Source organism: Protopterus annectens, chromosome 13.part0, assembly GCF_019279795.1.
Source record: "Protopterus annectens isolate FY-2018-M chromosome 13.part0, PAN1.0, whole genome shotgun sequence".
Classification (NCBI taxonomy): Eukaryota; Metazoa; Chordata; order Ceratodontiformes; family Protopteridae; genus Protopterus; species Protopterus annectens.
Window position 1 is genome coordinate 254,872,486 of NC_056747.1, and position 22,435 is coordinate 254,894,920.

Sequence of the window (22,435 nt, forward strand, 5' to 3'; positions counted from 1 at the left end):
TTCAGTCGCAAGGAACTTTTAGAACAAAGCAATGTGGTGCCTCCACCTCCAAATCTGGAAGCAGCAAGGCATCTCCCTATGGTAAACAGTCTCAATGACTTTCCTCTGCAGTCACCAAGCACTTAGCTTTTGGCTGCCCCTTTGGGGGGAAAACTGACACTTCATGCACGAACTGGCAAGGGATTACCCATGACAAATGGGTTTTAAATATAGTATCTCAGGGATACAGATTTCATTTCCACATGTTGCCAATCCCAAACGGATGGCCAGATCTGCATCCAAATCAGTGGGTAGAGGCCCAAAAACAAGTTATGTCCCTCATGAATATGGGGGCTTTTCAACCAGTACCAGAAAAGGAAAAAGGACAAGGTTTCTATTCAAGACTTTTCCTGGTACCCAAAAAAGACAAATCATGGCGTCCAACTCTATATACATTTCTGGACATTCCAAAATTCAAGATGCTGATTCTTCAACAGTTACTACTTATGCTAGGCAAGGATGCCTGGTTAGTAACTCTAGACTTAAAAGAGGCTTACCTGCATATCCTAATCACGGAATCTTGCAGAAGATATCTCCGCTTCAAAGCAGGCTACTTGCATTACCAGTTGTCTGCACTGCCCTTTGGCTTATCTACTGCGCCCAGGGTCTTCACAAAGTGGCTGGCACCAGTAATTGCATTTTGCAGGCAAAGAAATATTCAAATTTATCCATACCTGGACGATTGTCTAATTCAAGCAGAAAACAAGGGCACTCTTCCAAAACATCTGGCGTTTGTAAAAAGGGTTCTAACTTGTCTAGGGTACACCATAAACGAAAAGAAGTCACAACTGGTAACCTCTTAAAAAATTACATTCCTGGGTGCAAGCTTGAATACAACTGCCCAGATTACTTACCTTACGCCAGAAAAACAAATTCAATAGATGACTTGCTTCAAACAGGTGGCCGCAAAAACCCAGCTATCTGCAAGACAAATTCTGCAGGCCTTGCGGTTCATGGCCGCCTGCATTCTTCTAATTCCATATGCAAGACTGCATATGAGGAAACTTCAATGGTACCTAAAATGCTTATGGAGTCAACATTGTCAGCCTGGAAACAATGATTCCTATCATACCTTGCCTGCAACTAGAGTTCCTATGGTGGGCAGAGGCCTGCCACCAAAACAAGGGACTGTCATTCATTCCACCCCCTGCCGCCCAAACCCTGACTACAGATGCATCAGACTATGCTTGGGGGTGCATCTGGCAGGGAGATGCATTCAGGGCAAATGGAGCCCAAATCAAATGCACCTACATATCAATCAGAAAGAGATGCTAGCTGTACAGAATGGTCCGACAGCCTTCAAGGACTACTTTCATCCAGGACAACTACTGATAGACAGACAACACTACAGTTGTGTGATAAATAAGCAGGGGTTACACATTCCTACTCCCTTTGCAGACTAGCCATGGCATTGTGGAACATGGCCTTGACTTTCAAATACATCTGCAACCTCAATTTCTGCCAGAAAAACAAAATACTCGGGCAGACAAACTAAGCAGAAATCTTATGGACCCACACGAATGGAAACTGGAACCACAAATTCTCAACATGTTGACATGCAAATGTTGGAGCCCGGACATAGATCTTTTTGCCTCACCCCAAAACTATCAGTTGGACAAATTCTGCACAAAAAAGCTTGGAAAGTGGATGCTCTAACCATCAGTCTATGCCTTTCCCCCTCTACCTCTGCTCTCCAAAGTCCTACTAAAAGTCAGACAGGACAAACCAAAAATGATTGATTGCTCCAGACTGACCTCGCCAACACTGGTACCCGCTCCTGCGCAGTGTGTCACACCTTCCTCCGTGGTACCTGCCTCAGACACCTAACCTACTCTCTCAGCAGAACTATCAAATTCTGCACACTCAGCTCCAAACTTGGAATCTTGCAGCGTGGCTAATCAACTAATTTCTCCCGTTACATCTCTCAGCAAACCTGTGATGGATGTCATTTTGGAGGCTAGAAGGCCTAGTACTATAAAATCTTATGCTGACAAATGGAGAAGATTCTGTGCCTGGAACCAGTCACAAGGAAATAAGCACAGCAATGCCCAGTATTCCTCAGATTCTGCAATACTTAACTGAGATGCTTCACAAGGGCCTGTCTTTTTCTTCCATAAAAATCCATGCCTCTGACACTTCAGCTCATTACAACACAGAGACCCCCCCCCTCTTTTCTCATCCTCTGCTAAAGCAGTATCTCAGAGGGGCCAAAAATTTAAGACCTCCCAGGAGAACACCAGCTCCTGCATGGGACCTCAATTTTGTTTTGGAAAAACTCACCCTACCTCCTTTTGAGTCAGCTGCTACTGCAGACCTAAAATTTCTCTCTTGGAAAACAGCTTTTCTTTTAGCAGTCACTTCAGCTAGAAGGATTTCAGAACTACAGGCTCTTGTGGCAGTGGAGCCTTTCATTATTTTTTTACCCGGACAGGGTGGCTCTCAGGACCAATCCATCCGTTATGCCTAAGGTGGTATGTAGTGTGGCCCTTAATCAGACTATTCATCTGCCAACTTTCTTCCCAAGTCCACAGATAGAGTTAGCGGATTCTGCATTCATTGGATGTACACACAACTAAGATTCTACTTAAACAGGAAAAAATCTGTAAGAAAATCTGAAAAACTATTGGTGGCATTTGCTGCAGGGGCAGAGGGAAAGGCTATTTCAAAGCAGACTATTTCCAAATGGATAAGCTATTGTATTCGTTTCTGCTATATGCACCATGGTAAACCTGTCCCCAAGGGGATCAGATCACATTCCAACAGGGCTGCATCTACTTCTGCAGCCTTTCTCAGAGAGGTTCCTACCAGAGACATTCTAGAAGCTGCCACCTGGAGCTCAGTTCATACATTCACCAAACATTACCATTTACCTCTCTCCTCTAAATCCAGAGCAGGCTTTGCTACTGCTGTCCTGCAGGGCCTTATAGCTGTTCATAATGCTGTATAAATCCATCCTCCCAACCATAGCTTTGGGATTCTACCCAAATGTAATGACTGCAACAGTGAAACACGAAGAACATAGTACAGTTGTGTGCACTTACCGTAAATGTCGATGTTCGAGTGTATTCACTGTTGCAGTCCTGGTTATCCTCCCTCCAGCCCCCTGTTTTTCTGTAACTATACATCTCATTTCTGTTAATATCTTTAAAAACCTTTTTGGTGTATTTGCTTTTGTTTGGAGGTATTTGTTGTGTGTTTTATATTATATACATATATATGTATGTGTGTGTGTATATATATATATATATATATATATATATATATATATATATATATATATATATATATATATAAAACAAGAAAACCAAAAAACTACTAAAAATCAAAAGAAAAACGAGTTGAATGGTAGGAGAAAGCTGAAATAAGCAAATACGAATAACGTAATGCTAAAGCAACTAAAAACTTTAATATGGTAAGCGCTTTCAGTGGTAAAAATATTCCACCTTCTTCAGACCCAGAACAACATAAAACTGATGCTTATATAGTTTGTAGTTAATTATCAATTAGTCATTCAATCAACCAATAAAAATAAAACCAGATAAAAGTACAATATTTAAACAGTATGAAACCTGCTCTAAAATGTTACAATGTTAAGTACATAATACTCCATTTATAAATAACATTAAATATATATGTATAACATGTGTAAATGTTATACTAAAAAATCACATTTTAAAAAGCTACTAGGGCAAAACTGAAAATGTATAATATGTGATAATGACATGGTTAAAGACCAAAATCTGATCATAATAATACTGAATATATGACCAAAAACAAAGTCCATATTTTTATATATATAAAAAACTGTGTAAATATTACTGTTTCAAACTTAATCAACAAAAAGGTACAGTATCAAATTCGAAATCTTTTATGCAAAATTGATATGCTATCTATTTAAAGCTTTTAATTTTAACACGCTTTTAATAGACACAAATTCATTTAAACCAGGGAAAATGTCTGCAGCTGTTTTGATTTGCCAATACAACTCATTTTGTTCTAATAAAAGTTGCCAAGGCCCCCCTCTCGGGTCTAAAATTGTTTGGTGTACAACCAAAAATAAAAACTCATGTGTTGGAAATTGTAAAATATGCCGAGCAAGAGCATTGTTAAAATCACCTTTACTAACAGCATAACAATGCTTGTATATCCTTTGTTTTAGTTTCCGCTCGGTCTTACCTATATAAAATGAGGGACAAACCTGACAGCAAGCTGCATATACTACAGCTTTGGACTCACAATTAAAGGAGCCATTTATTGTGTAGTGTTTGTTATTAATATTGATGTCAGTAGTCACTTGAATGTGTTTACACTGTGTGCAATGCCCACATTTACGCATACCTTTATGTACCCACTTGTTCGTACCTAGATGCTCATTCTTATGCCTTTCCAACAGATTTTTAAGGTTAAAACCCGTTCTAAAAGTGAAGCGGGGTCTGATACCTAGCTTAGTACAAGTGGACGGTTCTTCCAAATTTAATGCCCAATTTTTTATAAAAATCTCTTTGACTCTTGCCGTGTCAGCTGAAAAAGTAGATAGGAAACTGAGATGTAATAACGTGACACTGTCATCGTTTTTGTCATGCTGTCGTGTAATTAGATTAGTATTGGTAGTAATACCATCCTTATATGCCCTACTAGTTAAAATAGGTTTAAACCAACCTGTGGATCTCTTATCTTTAACTTCTGTAAGTGTTTCTAAAAATAATTTGATAGGATACCCCCTACTTGTGAACATTGACTTCATCTTGTTACATTCTAAGTCAGTCAACATCTTCAGTAACCATCCGTGCAGCTCTCACCAACTGGCCTTTAACAACTGCCCTTTTCTGGTGATATGGATGTTCACTAGTATAGTGCAGGAAGGCATTGGAGTAGGTAGGTTTCCTATAAATGGTAGCTTTATACTGCTTGTTATACCTGTCATTAATCAGTTGTACATCAAGATATGTTATGCTATCTTACCCCTACTTGATGAGTGAATTCAAGAAAATTGGTTTTGTTGGTAATATGTTGTATGAATCCTTCGATCAGTTTGATGTCACCTTGCCATACCAGACACATGTTGTCTTGGTATCTGGTGTACCATAGTACATTTTTCTGAAAAACAGCATCAGGGAACAAAAATTATGTTCCCAATATGCCATGACACTGTTGGCGAAACTGGCACTGCATGGGGACCCCATGGCTACCCCTTTGTTTTGTAAAAATATATTCTTGTCAAACATAATATAGTTATTAGAAAGAATCCGATCCAAAAGTGTTTCAACCAGACATATTTTATCACGCTCTACATTCTTGGACAGCATAAATTCTCTCACCCATTCTATACCCAATTGGTGGGGGATGACTGTGTATAGATCTTTTACATCGATCGTAACAAAAATGTTGTTGTCCTTGTACTCCAAGTTGTTAATATTATCCAGGAAACTCCATGAATCACGACATATTTGTAACTCCTGGTTAATAAGTGGTTTAAGAATACTATCTACCAATTTAGCACAAGCAAAAGTAATCGAACCCCTACCATCAACAATGGGTCTAAAAGGGGGGTTCCTAATATCCTTGTGTAGTTTTGGAGTCCCAAAAATACTAGGAATTCTAGGTGCTGCCATAGAAAGATACTGAAAGGTGTCTATATCAATAGACCCTTCCAGAAATAAATAGTCAAGAGCAGTTCTAATGTGCCTGTATGCAGTATTAACCTGATGTAAACTAGCAGGGGTATATACCTCAGAATCCATGTGTTCACGCATCTTACTAATGTAGTTAGACTGATTCATAAACACCATGCCCCCCTCCCTTGTCCGGCTTCATAACTCTAATACCACAATTGTGTATCAAGTCGATGTATTGTTTGTCCTCAGAAATAATGTTAGTGTGCGTTAATCTAACATGCGTATCATTATCTGATAGTCTCCTTAAATCTATCTCACACATTTTTTCAAAGGACATTAATGTGGGTACAAGTGGGGGGTTAAACAAACTAGAAACCCGTAGAGAGTTCACAAGTGTAGAATTGGTCCCCATCAGAACCGCTAAATTCAATTTGCGCACATACATTTTAAGATCAACAATAATTTTTCAAAATTAGTTTTCTGATGGGGGACAAAGGAAAGACCTTTAGCAAAGAAATCAACCATATTTTGATCTACAGTTAAAGCAGTATAGTTGAAAATTTTAAAGTCACTGTGTGTGCTCAATAAAATTTCTGGTTCATTAGGTGCAATCGGTGTTATCTCCTCCTCTTGTTCCTCCTCTTGTTCTTCCAATTCCCTTACCGTCTCAGGTTTGATTGATTGTTCTGGTTGTTGTGGTTTGAATCCCTGTCCACTTGAAAAACCTGGTTGTTAGCAGTTGAACTAGAGCCATTAACATCATTCAACTGCTGCTGGTTAAGTTGTGTTTGGTTATTTCTTATTCTTTCACTTCTACGTAAAGGTTGTTCCAGATGAGCATTATGGTGAAAGGAGTTATTGGGACCATTGTTGTTAGGTACAAAATCAGGTCTAGAACCCATATAATCTTGAATACCATTCATGTGGGTGACTGAGGGGGGGGGCAGGGTATGCCTTGTTATGGACATAAGCCTGTACATCTCTGTCAATTTTTTTCTTTTTGGTGGCTAACGATTTGTTAATGGTAGCATCAGTACTTGAATAAATTCTGCAATAGTCATATTTATACTGTTCAAAGTTGTGATCCCCACAAATAGAATGTTCCATTATTTCAAGTTCAGTTTTAAAAGTAGCAATTTCAGTATTATAAAAATTAACCAAAGTTTTAATGAATTCAGCTGCTTGCCTGTCAAATAATGCTAAAAGTTCCTTATGAAAAACAGATTCAGCAATTAAACCTGCAGGGAAGCGCCACTGTCTAAGCCCTTTGGGAATGATTTTCTTGTCTAAACATTCAGTTAGGCAACTTCAAGCTGCAGTTTGCGACATTTAAAAAGTTTTTGGTCAAATGCATTAAGCAAATCAGTTATATTACTCCCATCACGACGTTGGTTGGCTCCATTTTGGTCGTTCACTGTGTGAATAAAGAAGTTATTATGATCCAGAAAACCAGCCATGCTTGGGATGCTATTGACAGCTTTAGAAACATTACCAGCAGAATGTTCCCCTACTACATTCACTTCTTGGCTGGGAGCAATGATAACTTCCTGTGTCCCTTCCCTAATACTTTCTGAAGGTAAACAAGGCTGCACATTGTTGGTACTCGGACTTGCACTTCTATTATGAGAACAAGGTAAGTTAAGTCCTTGATTTGGTGTTTCTGCCGTACTGGAGGTATTGACCATTCTTGTACCTTGCTCAAACTTCTGGGAAAGTGCCTCAACTTTCCCAAGAAGCATGTTTACCAATATGGTTAAATTCCCAACAGCATTCGCTTCGTTGGAGTTGCTGTTATGACTGTGACCCATAGTAGCATTAAGTTCCTCAGATGTTGATGGAAACAGTAGTTGCGAACCGCTTTCCCCATCTCCACTCCCACTTGCCATGATATCCAATAAAGAAACAAGAAAACCAAAAAACTACTAAAAAAAGAAAAACGAGTTGAATGGTAGGAGAAAGCTGAAATAAGCAAATACGAATAACGTAATGCTAAAGCAACTAAAAACTTTAATATGGTAAGCGCTTTCAGTGGTAAAAATATTCCACCTTCTTCAGACCCAGAACAACATAAAACTGATGCTTATATAGCTTGTAGTTGAGCTTTAAATAGATAACACATTAATTTTGCATAAAAGATTTCGAATTTGATACTGTACCTTTTTGTTGATTACGTTTGAAACATAGTAATATTTACATAGTTTTTTATATATATAAAAATATGGACTTTGTTTTTGGTCATGTATTAAGTATTATTATGATCAGATTTTGGTCTTTAACCAGCATGCAATTAATTATTTATTTTTTTACATATTACTATATATTTTTTGTGTCTATATTTAGCTAAATATCTTAGTTCTTATAGTAAATTTGTCATTATCACATATTATACATTTCAGTTTTGCCCTAGTAGCTTTTTAAAATGTGATTTTTTTAGTATAACATTTACACATGTTATACATATATATTTAATGTTATTTATAAATTGAGTATTATGTACTTAACATTGTAACATTTTAGAGCAGGTTTCATACTGTTTAAATATTGTACTTTTATCTGGTTTTATTTTTATTGGTTGATTGAATGACTAATTGATAATTAACTACAAGCTATATAAGCATCAGTTTTATGTTGTTCTGGGTCTGAAGAAGGTGGAATATTTTTACCACTGAAAGCGCTTACCATATTAAAGTTTTTAGTTGCTTTAGCATTACGTTATTCGTATTTGCTTATTTCAGCTTTCTCCTACCATTCAACTTGTTTTTCTTTTGATTTATATATATATATATATATATATATATATATATATATATATATATATATATATGTATGTGTGTGTGTGTGTGTGTGTGTATATATATATATATATATATATATATATATATATATATATATATATATATATATATATATCCAAAAACTTGTAAAATCAGAATTATCCAATAGCAATGTCGAAAAAACACACTGAGAGCCAGTAATTAGCGCTTTCATCCAATTTAATATGTTGGACTTCTTCAGAATAATATACAATTACAATAGAATCCTGTATATATAACCAAAGTAAGGGTGAAATGACAAGTCATACTGTAGACCAATTAGGAAATATAACTCATGAATAATGTAATAAGAACCCTGTTGAAGCAAGACAATTCCACTAACTGAATTATGTATAATGTATTAAGAACCCTGTTCAAATGTAAACAAAGCCTACCACTAGTAAATGTGTAGTTAGTTGCGCCATTTCAAAAAACATTTAATGTTTAAACTTTCATTTAGACCAGGTGGGGCATTAGCATTTAACCTTAGTTGCTATCTTAATTCTTTAACCTCCAATAAAGTATTTCTATCCCCAAAAAACATATGAACATAATCAAGCACAATGAATTTGAATCCTGTAGACAAAGGACATATATGACGGTGTTTAGCTAGGGCATTACTAAAATCACATTTTCTTAAAGCCGCACAGTGCTCCTTGATTCTTGTAGACAGCTTGCGTATTGTTTTACCAATATAAAATGCTGAACACAATGTGCAGATAGCTGCATAAACAACATTGGAATTGCAGTCAAAATATGTAGTATACTGTATTTTTAAATTATTATGTTTAAAAGTATATGAGGCACCTGTTAGAAAACTACTTACTTTGATGGTAAGATTTTTCATCAAACTAAAGGTGTAGCTATGGGGGCTAAACTAGCTCCTGCCTTTGCAAATTTAGTATTAGCCTGGTGGGAATGTAACTTTCTAGTATATTTACCTGGTTTTAATAATATTCTTCTATACCGACGTTACATTGATGATCTCTTTTTTGTATGGAAGGGATGTGAGTCTGATTTGTTTACATTTTTTAATTCCTTATCTGATAGTATTCCATTTCTAAAGTTTAAGATTTCAGCTTTTGGGAAGCAAGTTAACTTTTTAGATGTGCTTATTTCTATTGATACAAATTCTTTAACTTGGAACTCTACTATATTTAGGAAAAAGACATTCAGAAATAATTATTTACATTTCTGCAGTATGCATCCTCTGTTTATGAAAGTTAATATGGCCAGAGGTCAGTACATCAGATTGTCTAGGATGATTTCTGATGATAATGTTTTTCTACATGAATGTGATGTTTTTAGTTCCTTTCTTATAGAGAGAGGTTACCCTACTGATTTACTGAATTCTATTGTTAAAGATGTGGTCTTTTTAAGGCACACTAATTATCCTCCTGTTCTTTTAAAAGGCTTCACTTCGAATAAAAATACAACCAATACTATGAATGAAATACAGGCTACTCCCCTTGTGACCAATGAGCGTAGTAACACTATAAATGATATAACCAATACTATGTTTAAATCACAGACTACACCCTTGTCCTGCACCTATCAGGACGTTTCTCAAATACATAATTCAGGACACACTCTTTCTACACATAACTCTATAGATAGATTCACTAGTTTCCCAGTTCGTATTTGCAGGGACTCTATAGCTATTAAGAAAGTGTTTTATAATAACTGGGATATTCTTACCTCCAGCCAGGAGGTTGACAACAAATTAGGGCTAGGTCCTGTTTTTACACACACACAATTTAAATTTTTACGTTCTCCATTTGAAAATAGAGACACTCAATTTATTTTTACACCCCCTGTCATTCACAGTAATAAAGGGATGTTTGCTTGTGGAAAATGCGTTGCCTGTAAGAATATTCTAACAGGTGCCTCATATACTTTTAAACATAATAATTTTAAAATACAGTATACTACATATTTTGACTGCACTTCAGACAATGATGTTTATGCAGCTATCTGCACATTGTGTTCAGCATTTTATATTGGTAAAACAATACGCAAGCTGTCTACAAGAATCAAGGAGCATTGTGCGGCTATAAGAAAATGTGATTTTAGTAATGCCCTAGCTAAACACTGTCATATATGTCCTTTGTCTACAGGATTCAAATTCATTGTGCTTGATTATGTTCATATGTTTTTTGGGGATAGAAATACTTTATTGGAGGTTAAAGAATTAAGATGGCAACTAAGGTTAAATGCTAATGCACCACCTGGTCTAAATGAAAGTTTAAACATTAAATGTTTTTTGAAATGACACAACTAACTACACATTTACTAGTGGTAGGCTTTGTTTACATTTGAACAAGGTTCTTAATACATTATACATAATTCAGTTAGTGGAATGTCTTGCTTCAACAGGGTTCTTATTACATTATTCATGAGTTATATTTCCTAATTGGTCTACAGTATGACTTGTCATTTCACCATTACTTTGGTTATATATACAGGATTGTATTGTAATTGTATATTATTTTGAAGAAGTCCAACATATTAAATTGGATGAAAGCGCTAATTACTGGCTCTCAGTGTGTTTTTTCGACATTGCTATTGGATAATTCTGTTTTTTATGAAGTTTTTTGGATATAGTTTCAGTTCTTCATTGAATTTTAAAGAGTTTTTTCAGTGTGTATGTGTATATATGTATGTATATATATATATATATATATATATATATATATATATATATATATATATATATATATGTATTGCTCCCAAATGGGGGCACCTGACATCTGGGGCAAGAAAAACTGATGTAATGGCATCAGCTACATGTTTTATACTCCTGACGTCTGACGTCAATGAAGAAGGTACAGCAACCGACGCAGGACCCAAAACTTTGTTAATCAGGCCGACCGAGGGCAACCTGCCAGCAGATTACCCAAATGTAATGACTGCAACGGTGAATACACTTGAACATAGACATGTATGGTAAGTGTACATAACTGAACTTCCTTCAAACTTGCTCTTCGCTGGGAATCAGTGTAAACTATGAAAAATCCTATCTAGAGCCGACGCAGCACTTAGAATTCATAGGAGCGGTGCTAAACACAAATACCGGTATCACATCTCTTCCACCAGAAAGGCACTTCAAAAAATAAAATCGCAAGTCAGTCAGGTTATTCACAGCAACAAGGTGACTGCAAGGTTGTTACAAACTCTAGGATCAATGGCAGCTGCCATCACTTTAATCCCCCTTGCCAGATTTCACATGCAAATCCTACAGTGGCTTTTGGCATGACCTGGTCTTAACTGAATCAGCCAGTGCCCCATCTGGTAATGATCACCAGTCTGTGCAAGAAAGACCTGAGTTGATGGCTTCACTCCAGTGAAATTTTGTCGGGCCGACCCTTTTTCCCTCTTCAACCCCAAGCTTCAGTGACAATGGACGCATGCCAGATGGGGGATGGCATTATCTGGGAAAGACAGTCCAAGGCACTTGGTCCCAGTTAGAGGCCATTTTACATATCAGTGTTCTAGAGATGAGGGCTGTTCTTTTGGCATTGCAAGCATTCCAAGAAACCCTCAACTTGGGAATGATTGCGATCCAAACGAACAACACATCAGTTGTTTAGTACATCGACAAGCAAGGGGAAGCAGATCTTACCCTCTTTGTCAAGAAGCACTCCAGGTGTAGAACTGGACAATTTCATCCAACTGCTTTCTAATCGCAATGCATATTCCGTGAAGCTCCAACGTGATTGCGGACAAATTGAGCAGGAACATGCTAATGCCTTATGAGTGGTCTCTCAATCCCTTGGGGCAGAAAGGACATTCCTTAAATGGGGCCAGCCCTGCTCCGATCTCTTTGCATCCACCCTGAGCAAAAAGTGCAGCAGCTGCTACTCCTTGATTCCCACTCTGGGGGAGTCACCAAGAGATGCTGTCCTTCACGATTGGCCCCCCGCTGGTCTGTTGTACCCCTTTACCCCTGATTCCTTCCAATCTCTCAGTTTCTGATGAAAGCCAGCAGGTCGAAGAACAGGATAATTCTCATTGCTTCATTCCGGCCTCAACAGATGTGGTTTCCCTTTCTTTTGCTTCACTTAATGCGAAAACCTTGGATCCTGGACCCAGCTCCAGAACTCTTGTCCCATCCAGAGGGACTGGTTCCTCCTAATCTTAAAAATCTCAGGCTCACTGCATGGCTCCTCCAGTTCCAGTGATTGCCAGGCATGCTAGTGTCATTGCCCCAGTTCAAGAAATTGTTCTAGCTTCTCTTAAGCCTTCGACTGAAAGATTTATTGTACATTAGCAAATGGCAAAAATTTTCAAAATGGGCTACAGAGTGTAACCTCATCCCATATTCTACAAAACTTGATAGGGTCTTGGAGTTTTTAGCATCGCTTTTCGTTGCAGGAGCGTCCTCCACGTCCATACAGCTAGCCACAATTTCAAATATTCATAATGGTCTAAATGATGCAGCTCTAATGCCCCACAAACTTTTCAAAGCCTTTCTGAAAGGAACCTTAATGCTCAGACCTCCATACAAAGATCTTTCTACACCTTGGGACTTGAATTTTATGTTACAGTCTAATTAATTCCCCGTTTGAGCCATCCGCAAATTGTGATTTGAAGTATTTGTCCTGGAAGACCTTATTTTTGATTGCAATTACTTTTGCTAGGAGAATATTAGAGCTACAAGCCTTATCTTGCAGACCTCCTTACCTAATCTTTCATAAGGACAGGTGTCCTTACAAACAAATTCTTCCTTTTATACCAAAAGTAGTGTCTGAGACTAATATCAACCAGACTGTACAACTTCCTGTATTCTTCCCCAAATATTCAAACAATGGAGAACATTGTCTGCATTTGCGAGATGTTCATAGACAATTTTATTTTTACCCTCACATAACAAAAGAATTCAGAAAATCTGGTCAGTTGTTTTCCTTCTCTTCTGCTACTCTGGGCAAACCAGTTTCTAAGGTTATTCTTGCTAAATGGCTCAAGGGGACTGTATAACCTTCATTTATAACAAAAGGAAAGTGCAACTACCAGGACCTGTAAAGGCACATTCAACGAAGGCAATATCTGCATCTGCAGTCTTTCATTCCAGAGCTTCTATAGATGATATCTGTGCAGCGGCTACTTAGGTATCCACACATACCTTTATTACTCATTACAAGCTGGACCTGGTCTCTAGGGGATGAGCTTCATTTGGTTTGATGGTACTAAGGGGAATATACTTCATGAGACCTTTAAAGATTTAGGTAGCTGGGGACTCTGTCTCAGTCAAGAATCAAGTAAGATTGACAACATCAGGTAAAGAAGTTGTCTTATTCAAATGTTCTTTCTGTGTTGTCAATCTTCACTTATCCTTGACATTCTCACCCTCCTTCCCCACACCTTTCGGTCTTCTTGGTGGAACAGATCTATCCCATTAGGTTGCGTTTTTCTTTTTATGAATACAAATATGGTCTTTGATCTGTTATTACTGTCACTATCTTGTGCAAACTCGATCTGAGGTAATTTTAAGAGGAGCATTATGGGTAAAAGCTAAGCTAGAGTGTTTTTGGAAGGTACGAGCTGGAATAACGGTCAAGTTGGTTCCAAGATTCGGAACCGAACCCACAGTTAAGGATAAGTGAAGACAGACAACATAGACAGAGCGTTATGGTAAGACTTAACTTCTTTTTTCACTAACTTGTATCTACTTATTGATTTTACAGACTGGGAGCAGTTGACCAATCAGTTATTAACCTAGAAAATCTATTTGGTTGATGATGCAGTTGTTACTGATGGAGAGTTAATTCTTGCTTGTATTATCTGTTTTTACAGCTAAAATAGGAAAACAGCATCCTGACCGAGTGGTTGAGACAAGTACATTGTCCAGTGTTCCGCCACCTGATATCACTTACAGTCTCTCATTTTCCGAAAGCACCATTGATGAGGGGTTACTGTCTGCGCTACAGCTGGAAGCCATTATCTATGCTTGCCAGGTAGCTTCTTAATGCTTTTTAACTGAAGTTGACAGTTTTAGAAATGCACAGAAAAGCCAGGTTACTGTCTTACTGCGCAGAAGTTTGTTTGTGAAGTACAGTGATTGATCTATGAGAAAGAGGTGTACTGACTTGATTAACATTTTAATAAATGCAATCTCAACCTTTAGTGATGCAGATTGCTCTCAGGGTCTAAGTCACATGACTTTTTGCTACAGTTGCTAGTGTCCATGTTCCTTGTTCAACCTCCTCTGCAACCCCCCCCCCCCCTTTCAGTCCCATGTTGCATAGGGTTGGGAGGCTTGATATGGAGGTCAGCTCAGCTTACATCATTTTCTACCCACTTCATCTAGGAGATGTGTAATAAAGATGAGGAATATTGACTTCACAGTGGCAGTATGTTGCCACAAGGATAATTGTATTCCATTCCTCTGACGTATATTGTACAAACCCATAGTGTTAGTCCTAATCTTTTTTTCCTGTGACATTTTGATGTTCTGTCCAGTTGCATGATATGAATGAGGGGTTAGTATGTCCTATCACTGTCTGAGATGTCATATTCCTTTAGATCCTTCCATTTGTCAGCTGGTAGTCTGGTTCTGTAAATCATTTAACTTTATCCCCTGCAAGTTGTAGTTGTTGCACTACTGGAATTGTGAAACATTTTGGAAAAGATGCTAGTGTACGTAATCTGTATATATCCTACCATTTCTAACTAGTATTAATGTGCTGTTGAGTATCTTATCCTGCATGTAACTAGCACTGATATGCACTCACGGTTTTATAATCAGCACCCTCCTTTGATGAGTGCCATGGATGTAACACTGGCATAGCTGACTGTATCTGGTACTTTGTATAAGCAACAGGGGTGTATGTTTACATAGACCTGTATTTTTGTTTATAAGCAGCGTGGATGCACCTGCCTTTATTTGACATTGTTGTCAGCATTTTAAATGTATGCATGTCTGAGTTCCCTATGTATATAAGCATGTGTGTGTTTGTGAGTGCGTGCATGTGAGCGTATGTATGCACACAACTGTATGTAATATGTTTGTGTGTGTACTCAGTTGTATTCCTGTACATGTGGTATTTAGCCTATATGTTGCACCATCGTTTGTTCTGAAGCCAGTAATGTGTCTGAAGCACTGTCGACTTGCACCCTTTAACCCGTTTATTGTTTACATCGTTTAATCAGCACTCAATGCACTGTCACCATTAGTGATTCTAAACACTGCAAGTTTCACTTGTGCTATACATCCCCAGCTTCTGTTATATGCAATGGGTGCCTGGCCAACACTGATGCTGTCACTTGTGCTGTGTGATCAGCAGGGGTTAAAATTATCAGCTGTTAATGAGCTGCAGTTTATAGTCCAGGGTTTGGTTAAATCCGCTCCTATTTGCTTATTGTGTGACTCTGTAAATGTCACCTAACCAGAAAGTGCTGTGGGGTAATTGGGGAAGTCAGTATAGACTCCTCATTTGGTCTCCTTAACAATCATGCCCGTTAACCACCTATAAACATGATGTTATGTAGTCCTATCTTGCCGTAATTCTTGCTGGATGGGTTCGGAGCCAGCTGATACTAAAGCTAGAGAGCTTTACTGGCTTGAGGCTATCCCCATCCCATGGTGCACCACAGCAATTCCCCAGATCTCATTTGCCACGAAAGCTTCGAGGTTGTCGCCTTACTGGCTCATTGGCTAAATGAAATATTTTGATATTTTTTTTACTATATTTCTTCATTTGTCTCTCTCATAGTTTTTCCCTTATTATCTAGTGTGATTATCGTGAGTGTTTGCTTCCCCTGTCCCTTTATTTAAGGATTGTACAGCCCATTTAAATTAGAAGGCCTTTCCTCTCTGTGTGCTATTTTTTTCTCTTTCTTGTGTATATATATATATATATCTTCTTATACTTGTACTATTGTTATTGTATTTGATTCGTTCCTTCCAAAATGTCAAAGTATAAAGACAGAACACAAGGACCGCCACCCTTCTGGCTTTAAAAATGTGATAAATGTTCTCAGAAAATGTCGTTGACTGAGTCACACCAGTTGTGTGTACTGTCTTGGAGAAGCTCATTTGCAAGAACCCTGTACCTTCTGTCATGCGTTCAGCACCATGAACACAAAAGAAAACTTATCGATAGGGGTCTTATAACAAATTCCTTCCAAGAACAGCTGGAACAAGGTCAAACGGTTTTTAAGAGTCATAAAAGGAAATCTCCATTGGCTCCTGTTTCAGAACCAACAAAAAAATCAAAAGCGATGGAGCCAAAGAGATGTTCTTCGTGTTTCATTGCTGCAGTCATTACATTTGGGTTATCTGCTTGCAGGTAGCCCTCAGCTGGCCTGATTATCAAAGTCTTGGGTCCTGCAATCGGTTGCTCTCTCTTCTTCCATGACGTCAGGTAGTCAGGGGTATAAAGCATGCAGCCGATGTCATTACATTAGTCTTTCTTGCCATGCGATGCCCGAAGCAGAAGCAGTTCGCAAGTGCCGGTCGGCCAACTCCTGAAATTTTCGTTTTCGAGTTTCAGAACTGAAGTTTTCAAAAAAGCCAAGTACCCTGTTGGGGATCCTTTTTCTTGCTCAAAACTGACGTCCGTAAAAGTTAACAACTGTATTGCTTGTGGAAAACAAATACCTCATAAAGATTTTCATTCGTACTGCATTCCTTGCTTAGGCTCAGACCACGACGTTCCTCGCTGCCGGTTTTGTGCCTTATTCAGTCCTCGGACTATTCGTCGTCTGTTCATTTTTGCATCAAACTATTTCAGTACTCTGTTTAATTATCCAGAAATGGCTTCGGTAAGCCATCCAACATTCCGAAAAAACGTAAAGATAAAGAGTCGCATAGGTCCAAAAGCTGCCGAAAACACTTCCATTAAGCTAGTCGCCAGTTCGCCGGTACTCAGTGAGGCGCTTTCACAGCCCCTGATGTCCGCTACTTCTGATTCACAGGTCTCTACTGAGACCCATTTGAAGTCCGGTATGCCACGGGATGCTTTACCTATAGAACCTGTGGATGTCTCTACCTTGGATAAGTCTGGAGCCGCTGCACAGGCACTGGCTTCTGAGGCTGTATTCAGGGCTACAGATTTGCAAATTCAACCGACTCCACCTTCAATACTAAGGCCTACCTCTCGATCTATGTCTAAAAAACCAACGCCCAGGCCACATGCTCAGGCCCCTATGCCTAAAAAACAAATCAAAATGGCTGAAGATTTAATTACTCTAATCAGTGTTAATCAAACACCCCCCCCCTTGTAAGAGGCCTAGGGTTGACCTTGACTATGAATCTTTTGAACAGGACTCTGTTTCTTCTGATTCTTCTAATGACCTGGATTTGTCCATACCTACTTATGAGGATTCTGATGCAGAGGATTCCATTCCCTCTGCACCCCCCCCAAGGACTTTTCCTTTGGGGAAACTTTACATGCCTTAAAGGAGCGTTTGCACTGGGAATCAGGAATTTTCTGAATCCAAAAAGAGGCTTAGGGATTTCCTTCTTACTCAGAATAGGCCTTTGGCTATTCCTCCTGTTCTGGGCAGATACTGCAGGGTTCCTGAATAACACAAGTTCCTTTAAAAAAAATCCTGTTTGCGGACCCAGAAACCATTTCTCAGGGCCCCAAGGGCATTAAGGCTTCTACTGCTAAAAATCCTACTCCTTCTGATAGAGACTCCAGGGAGATGGATAGATGGGGTAAAAAGGTTTATATTTCTGCAACCTTGGCAACCAGAGCTTTAAACTGACAATTTCATATGCTACAATATCGACAGTATATCATTGGACTGCTTAAACAGAAAATTATGTTGTTTTCTGACTGTGTGAAAAATAAAGATTTACAGGATTTATTGCATTCAGCTGAACAAGTTGGAAAACATACTTTGCAATGTGGTTTTGATTCTTCAGAGGCCTCTTGCAGGGCTGCTGTTACTGGGTCTCTGCTTAGAAGGCATGCTTGGCTTAAGGAGCAATCTCTGCCTGATCATGTTAAAGCAAAATTGTTGGATGCTCCTTTGCATCAGGACCGTCTGTTTGGCAGAAGACATTCTAAAAATAGATGGAAGATAAAGCTAAATCTATGCAAACTGCAAAAAATTTCTTACAAGTGCAACATCCAAGATTTAGTAGGCACTGGCCTGCTAAGAACTGGTCCTTTCCAGCTCATTTCAGATCCACTCAAGGCAAACCCAGACGCACCAAAAGCATCAGGTTTCAGTCCCAAGGGACTCTCAGAACTAAGCAATGGGGTGCTTCCACTTCCAAATCTGGAAATAAGACACCACCCTATGGTAAACAGTCTCAATGACTTAGCACTTGGCTCTCAGCCCGCCCCTTTGGGGGGGATGGGACTGCTCTTCATGCAAAAAACTGGCAGCTTATAACCCAGGACAAATGGGTTTTAAATAGCGTCCCATGGATACAGATTTAATTTGTACATGTTGCCAACTCCAAACGGGTGGCCAGACCTGCCCCCAAATCAGTGGGCAGAGGCTCAGAAACAAATACTTTCCCTCTTAAACATGGGGGCTATTCAGTCAGTACCAGAAGGAGAAAAGGGACAAGGTTTCTATTCAAGACTTTTCCTGGTACCTAGAAAAGACAAATCATAGTGTCCAATGCTGGACCTGTCTACTCTAAACACCTTTCTGGACACTCCAAAATTCAAGATGCTGACTCTTCACCAGTTACTTCCTATGCTAGGCAAGGATGCCCGGTTGGCGACTCTAGGTTTAAAAGAGGCTTACCTGCATATCCCAGTCAGGGAATCTTGTAGAAGATACCTACGCTTCAAAGCAGGCTACTTGCATTATCAGTTCTCTGCACTGCCATTTGGCTTGTCTACTGCTCCCAGAGTATTCAAAATATGCCTGGCTCCAGTAATTGCATTTTGCAGGCAAAGAAATATTCAAATCTTAGCAGTAAAGTCAGAACAAACCTCTGAACCGATAAAGGAACCAATGTAGCAGACAGCAAAATAGTGAAGAAAAAGGAAAACTGGTTCCAACACAGCACTCTTTAATAGCAACACAACAAGGTGTAAGCGCGTTCACGGATTACATCCGCTTCCTCAGACCAAAATATTAAAACTTAAGTCACATCTTTAAACATTTTAGCAGCCAATGAGGCACACTAATCACTGAACCAATTTAACACATTCATTGCCTTGTCTAAGCAGTGAAGAAACTAACATCAGTTTGTAAATCAGCAACACTATAAAACATACATTGCAGCTCAAAAATTGCTAAGTACATAATTAAAACTGACTCTGGTCTATCACATAAGCATAACTATAAATTCTAAAATGTATGAACATTTAAATATACTAAAAAATATATATACAAAAAATATATATATACACATACATGTATACATATATATATATATATATATATATATATAATAAAATCTGTCTACAAATATGCATATAAAACTGGTCAGTCTTGTGGACGTATAAAATAAAATAAAAATCATAGCAAAGATATATATATATATATATATATATATATATATATATATATATATATATATATATAAAAGAAACCAATGACATAAGCCTGGTACCTACTTGGTCAATGTTTCAGTGCTCTAGATTTTAAAAAAGGCTTCAGAGACACCTTACTATTGAGACCTGGTGGTTTGTCAGCTTGATAACGTATAATCCACTTCTGTTCCACTGATTCTGTCTTATTATTGATGTCACCACATCTAATACTATCGTGTATGACTTCTAGAACAAACAATTTAAACTTATGTGCAGTGCCTTCTTTCGCAACATGCATGGCCAACGCACTTGTTTCCTTAGCAATCCTATGTCTCAAGTGTTCTAAAATTCTCTCCTTGAAGGCTCTATTTGTTTTGCCTATATAGAATGAAAAATAGTACAGAAACAAAAATATTTATATGTCCACAAGATTGACCAGTTTTATATACAAATTTGTAGACGGATTTTATTATGTGTATATATATATATATATATATATATATATATATATATATATTTTTTTTTTTTTGTATATATTAGTATATTTAAATGTTGATGCATTTTAGAATTTATATTTGTTTGTGATAGACCAGAGTCAGTTTTAATTATGTACTTAGCAATTTTTGAGCTGCAATGTATGTTTTATAGTGTTGCTGATTTACACACTGATGTTAGTTTCTTCACTGCTTAGACAAGGCAATAAATGTGTTAAATTGGTTTAGTGATTAGTGTGCCTCATTGGCTGCTAGAATGTTTAAAGATGTGACTTGAGTTTTAATATTTTGGTCTGAGGAAGCGGATGTAATCCGTGAAAGTGCTTACCTTATTGTGTTGCTATTAGAGTGCTGTGTTGGAACCAGTTTGCCTTTTTCTTCACTAAATATTAAAATATATCCATACCTGGACGATTGTCTAATTCAGGCAGAAAACCAGGCCATTCTTCTAAAACATCTGGCAATTGTAAAAAGGGTTCTAACTTGTCAGGGGTACACCATAAATGAAAATAAATTGCAACTGGTACCCTCTCAAAAAATTACATTCTTTGGTGCAAGCTTGAATACAACTACCCAGATGGCTTTCCTCACACCAGAAAAGCAAATTCATTTGGTGACTTCAAACAGGTGGCCACAAAAACCCTGCTATATCTGCAAGACAAATACTGCAAGCCTTGGGGTTCATGGCCTTCTGCATTCTTCTAGTTCCATATGCAAGACTGCATATGAGGAAACTTCAGTGATACTTAAAAAGTTTATGGAGTCAACATTGTCACAGCCTGGAAACAATGATTCTTATCATACCTTGCCTACACCTAGAGTTCCTATGGTGGGCTGAGACCTGCCACCAAAACAAGGGACTGTCATTCACACCAGCCCCTGCTGCCCAAACCCTAACTACAGACGCATCAGACTATGCATGGGGGGCTCATCTTGCGGGGAAATGCATTCAGAGCAAATGGAGCCCAAATCAAATGCACCTACATATCAATCAAAAAGAAATGCTAGCTGTACAGAATGCTCTGACAACCTTCAAGGATTACCTTCATCCAGGACAACTAATAGTAAATGTGGACAACACCACTGTTATGCGGTGCATAAACAAGCAGGGGGGACACATTCCTACCCCCTCTGCAGACTATCCATGGCATTGTGGAAAATAGCCTTGAGCTACCAAGTACAACTATAAGTTCAATTCCTGCCAGGAAAGTTGAATATTCTGGCAGATGAACTAAGCAGAAATCTCATGGATCGACACGAATGGAAACCGGGAACCACAGATTTTCAACATGTTGACAAGCAAATGGGGTAGCTCAGACATAGATCTTTTTGCCTCCTCCCAGACCTACCAGTTGGACAAATTTCACACAAGAACTCCTCACAAAAAAGCCTGGAAAGTGGATGCTGTGTCCTTCAGCTGGAAAAAACTGTCAGTCTATGCCTTTCCCCCTCTGCCTCTGCTCTCCAAAGTTCTGCTAAAAGTCAAACAGGACAAGCCAAAAATTATTTTGATTGCTCCAGACTGGCCACGTCAACACTGGTACCCACTCCTACGCAGTGTGTCACAAATTTCTCCACGGCACCTGCCTCAGACACCTTCCTTACTGTCTCAGCAGGAGGACCAAATTCTGCACCCTCAGCTCCAAACATTGAATCTTGCAAGTTGGCTAATCACTTAAATCCCCCCTTAGCATCCCTCAGCAAACCTGTGATGGATGTCATTTTGGAGGCGAGAAGACCTAGTACTTCGAAAGTCTTATGCTGACAAATGGAAAAGATTCAGTGCCTGGAATCAGTCTCAAGGGATGAGCACAGCAGCGCCCAATTTACCTCAGATTTTGCAATACTTAACCGAGATGCTTCACAAGGGCCTTTCTTTTTCCTCCATTAAAATCCATGCCTCGGCCATTTCAACTCATTACAACACAGAAACCTCCCCTCTTCTCTCATCCTCTGCTCAAGCAGTATCTCATAGGGGCCAAAAACCTGAGACCACCCAGGAGAGCTCCAACCCTTGCCTGGGACCT

The 22,435-nt window shown here is 38.5% G+C and overlaps 1 protein-coding gene across 1 annotated transcript in view; it reads left to right on the top strand.

The window, feature by feature from the left end:
* SBNO2 (strawberry notch homolog 2) overlaps positions 1–22,435 on the top strand; it is a 2,660,605-nt gene that overhangs the window by 892,105 nt on the left and 1,746,065 nt on the right. The window contains exon 8 of the mRNA XM_044053813.1: positions 14,261–14,421. Coding sequence (XP_043909748.1) covers positions 14,261–14,421 — 161 coding nt within the window. The remainder of the gene's footprint in view (positions 1–14,260; positions 14,422–22,435) is intronic.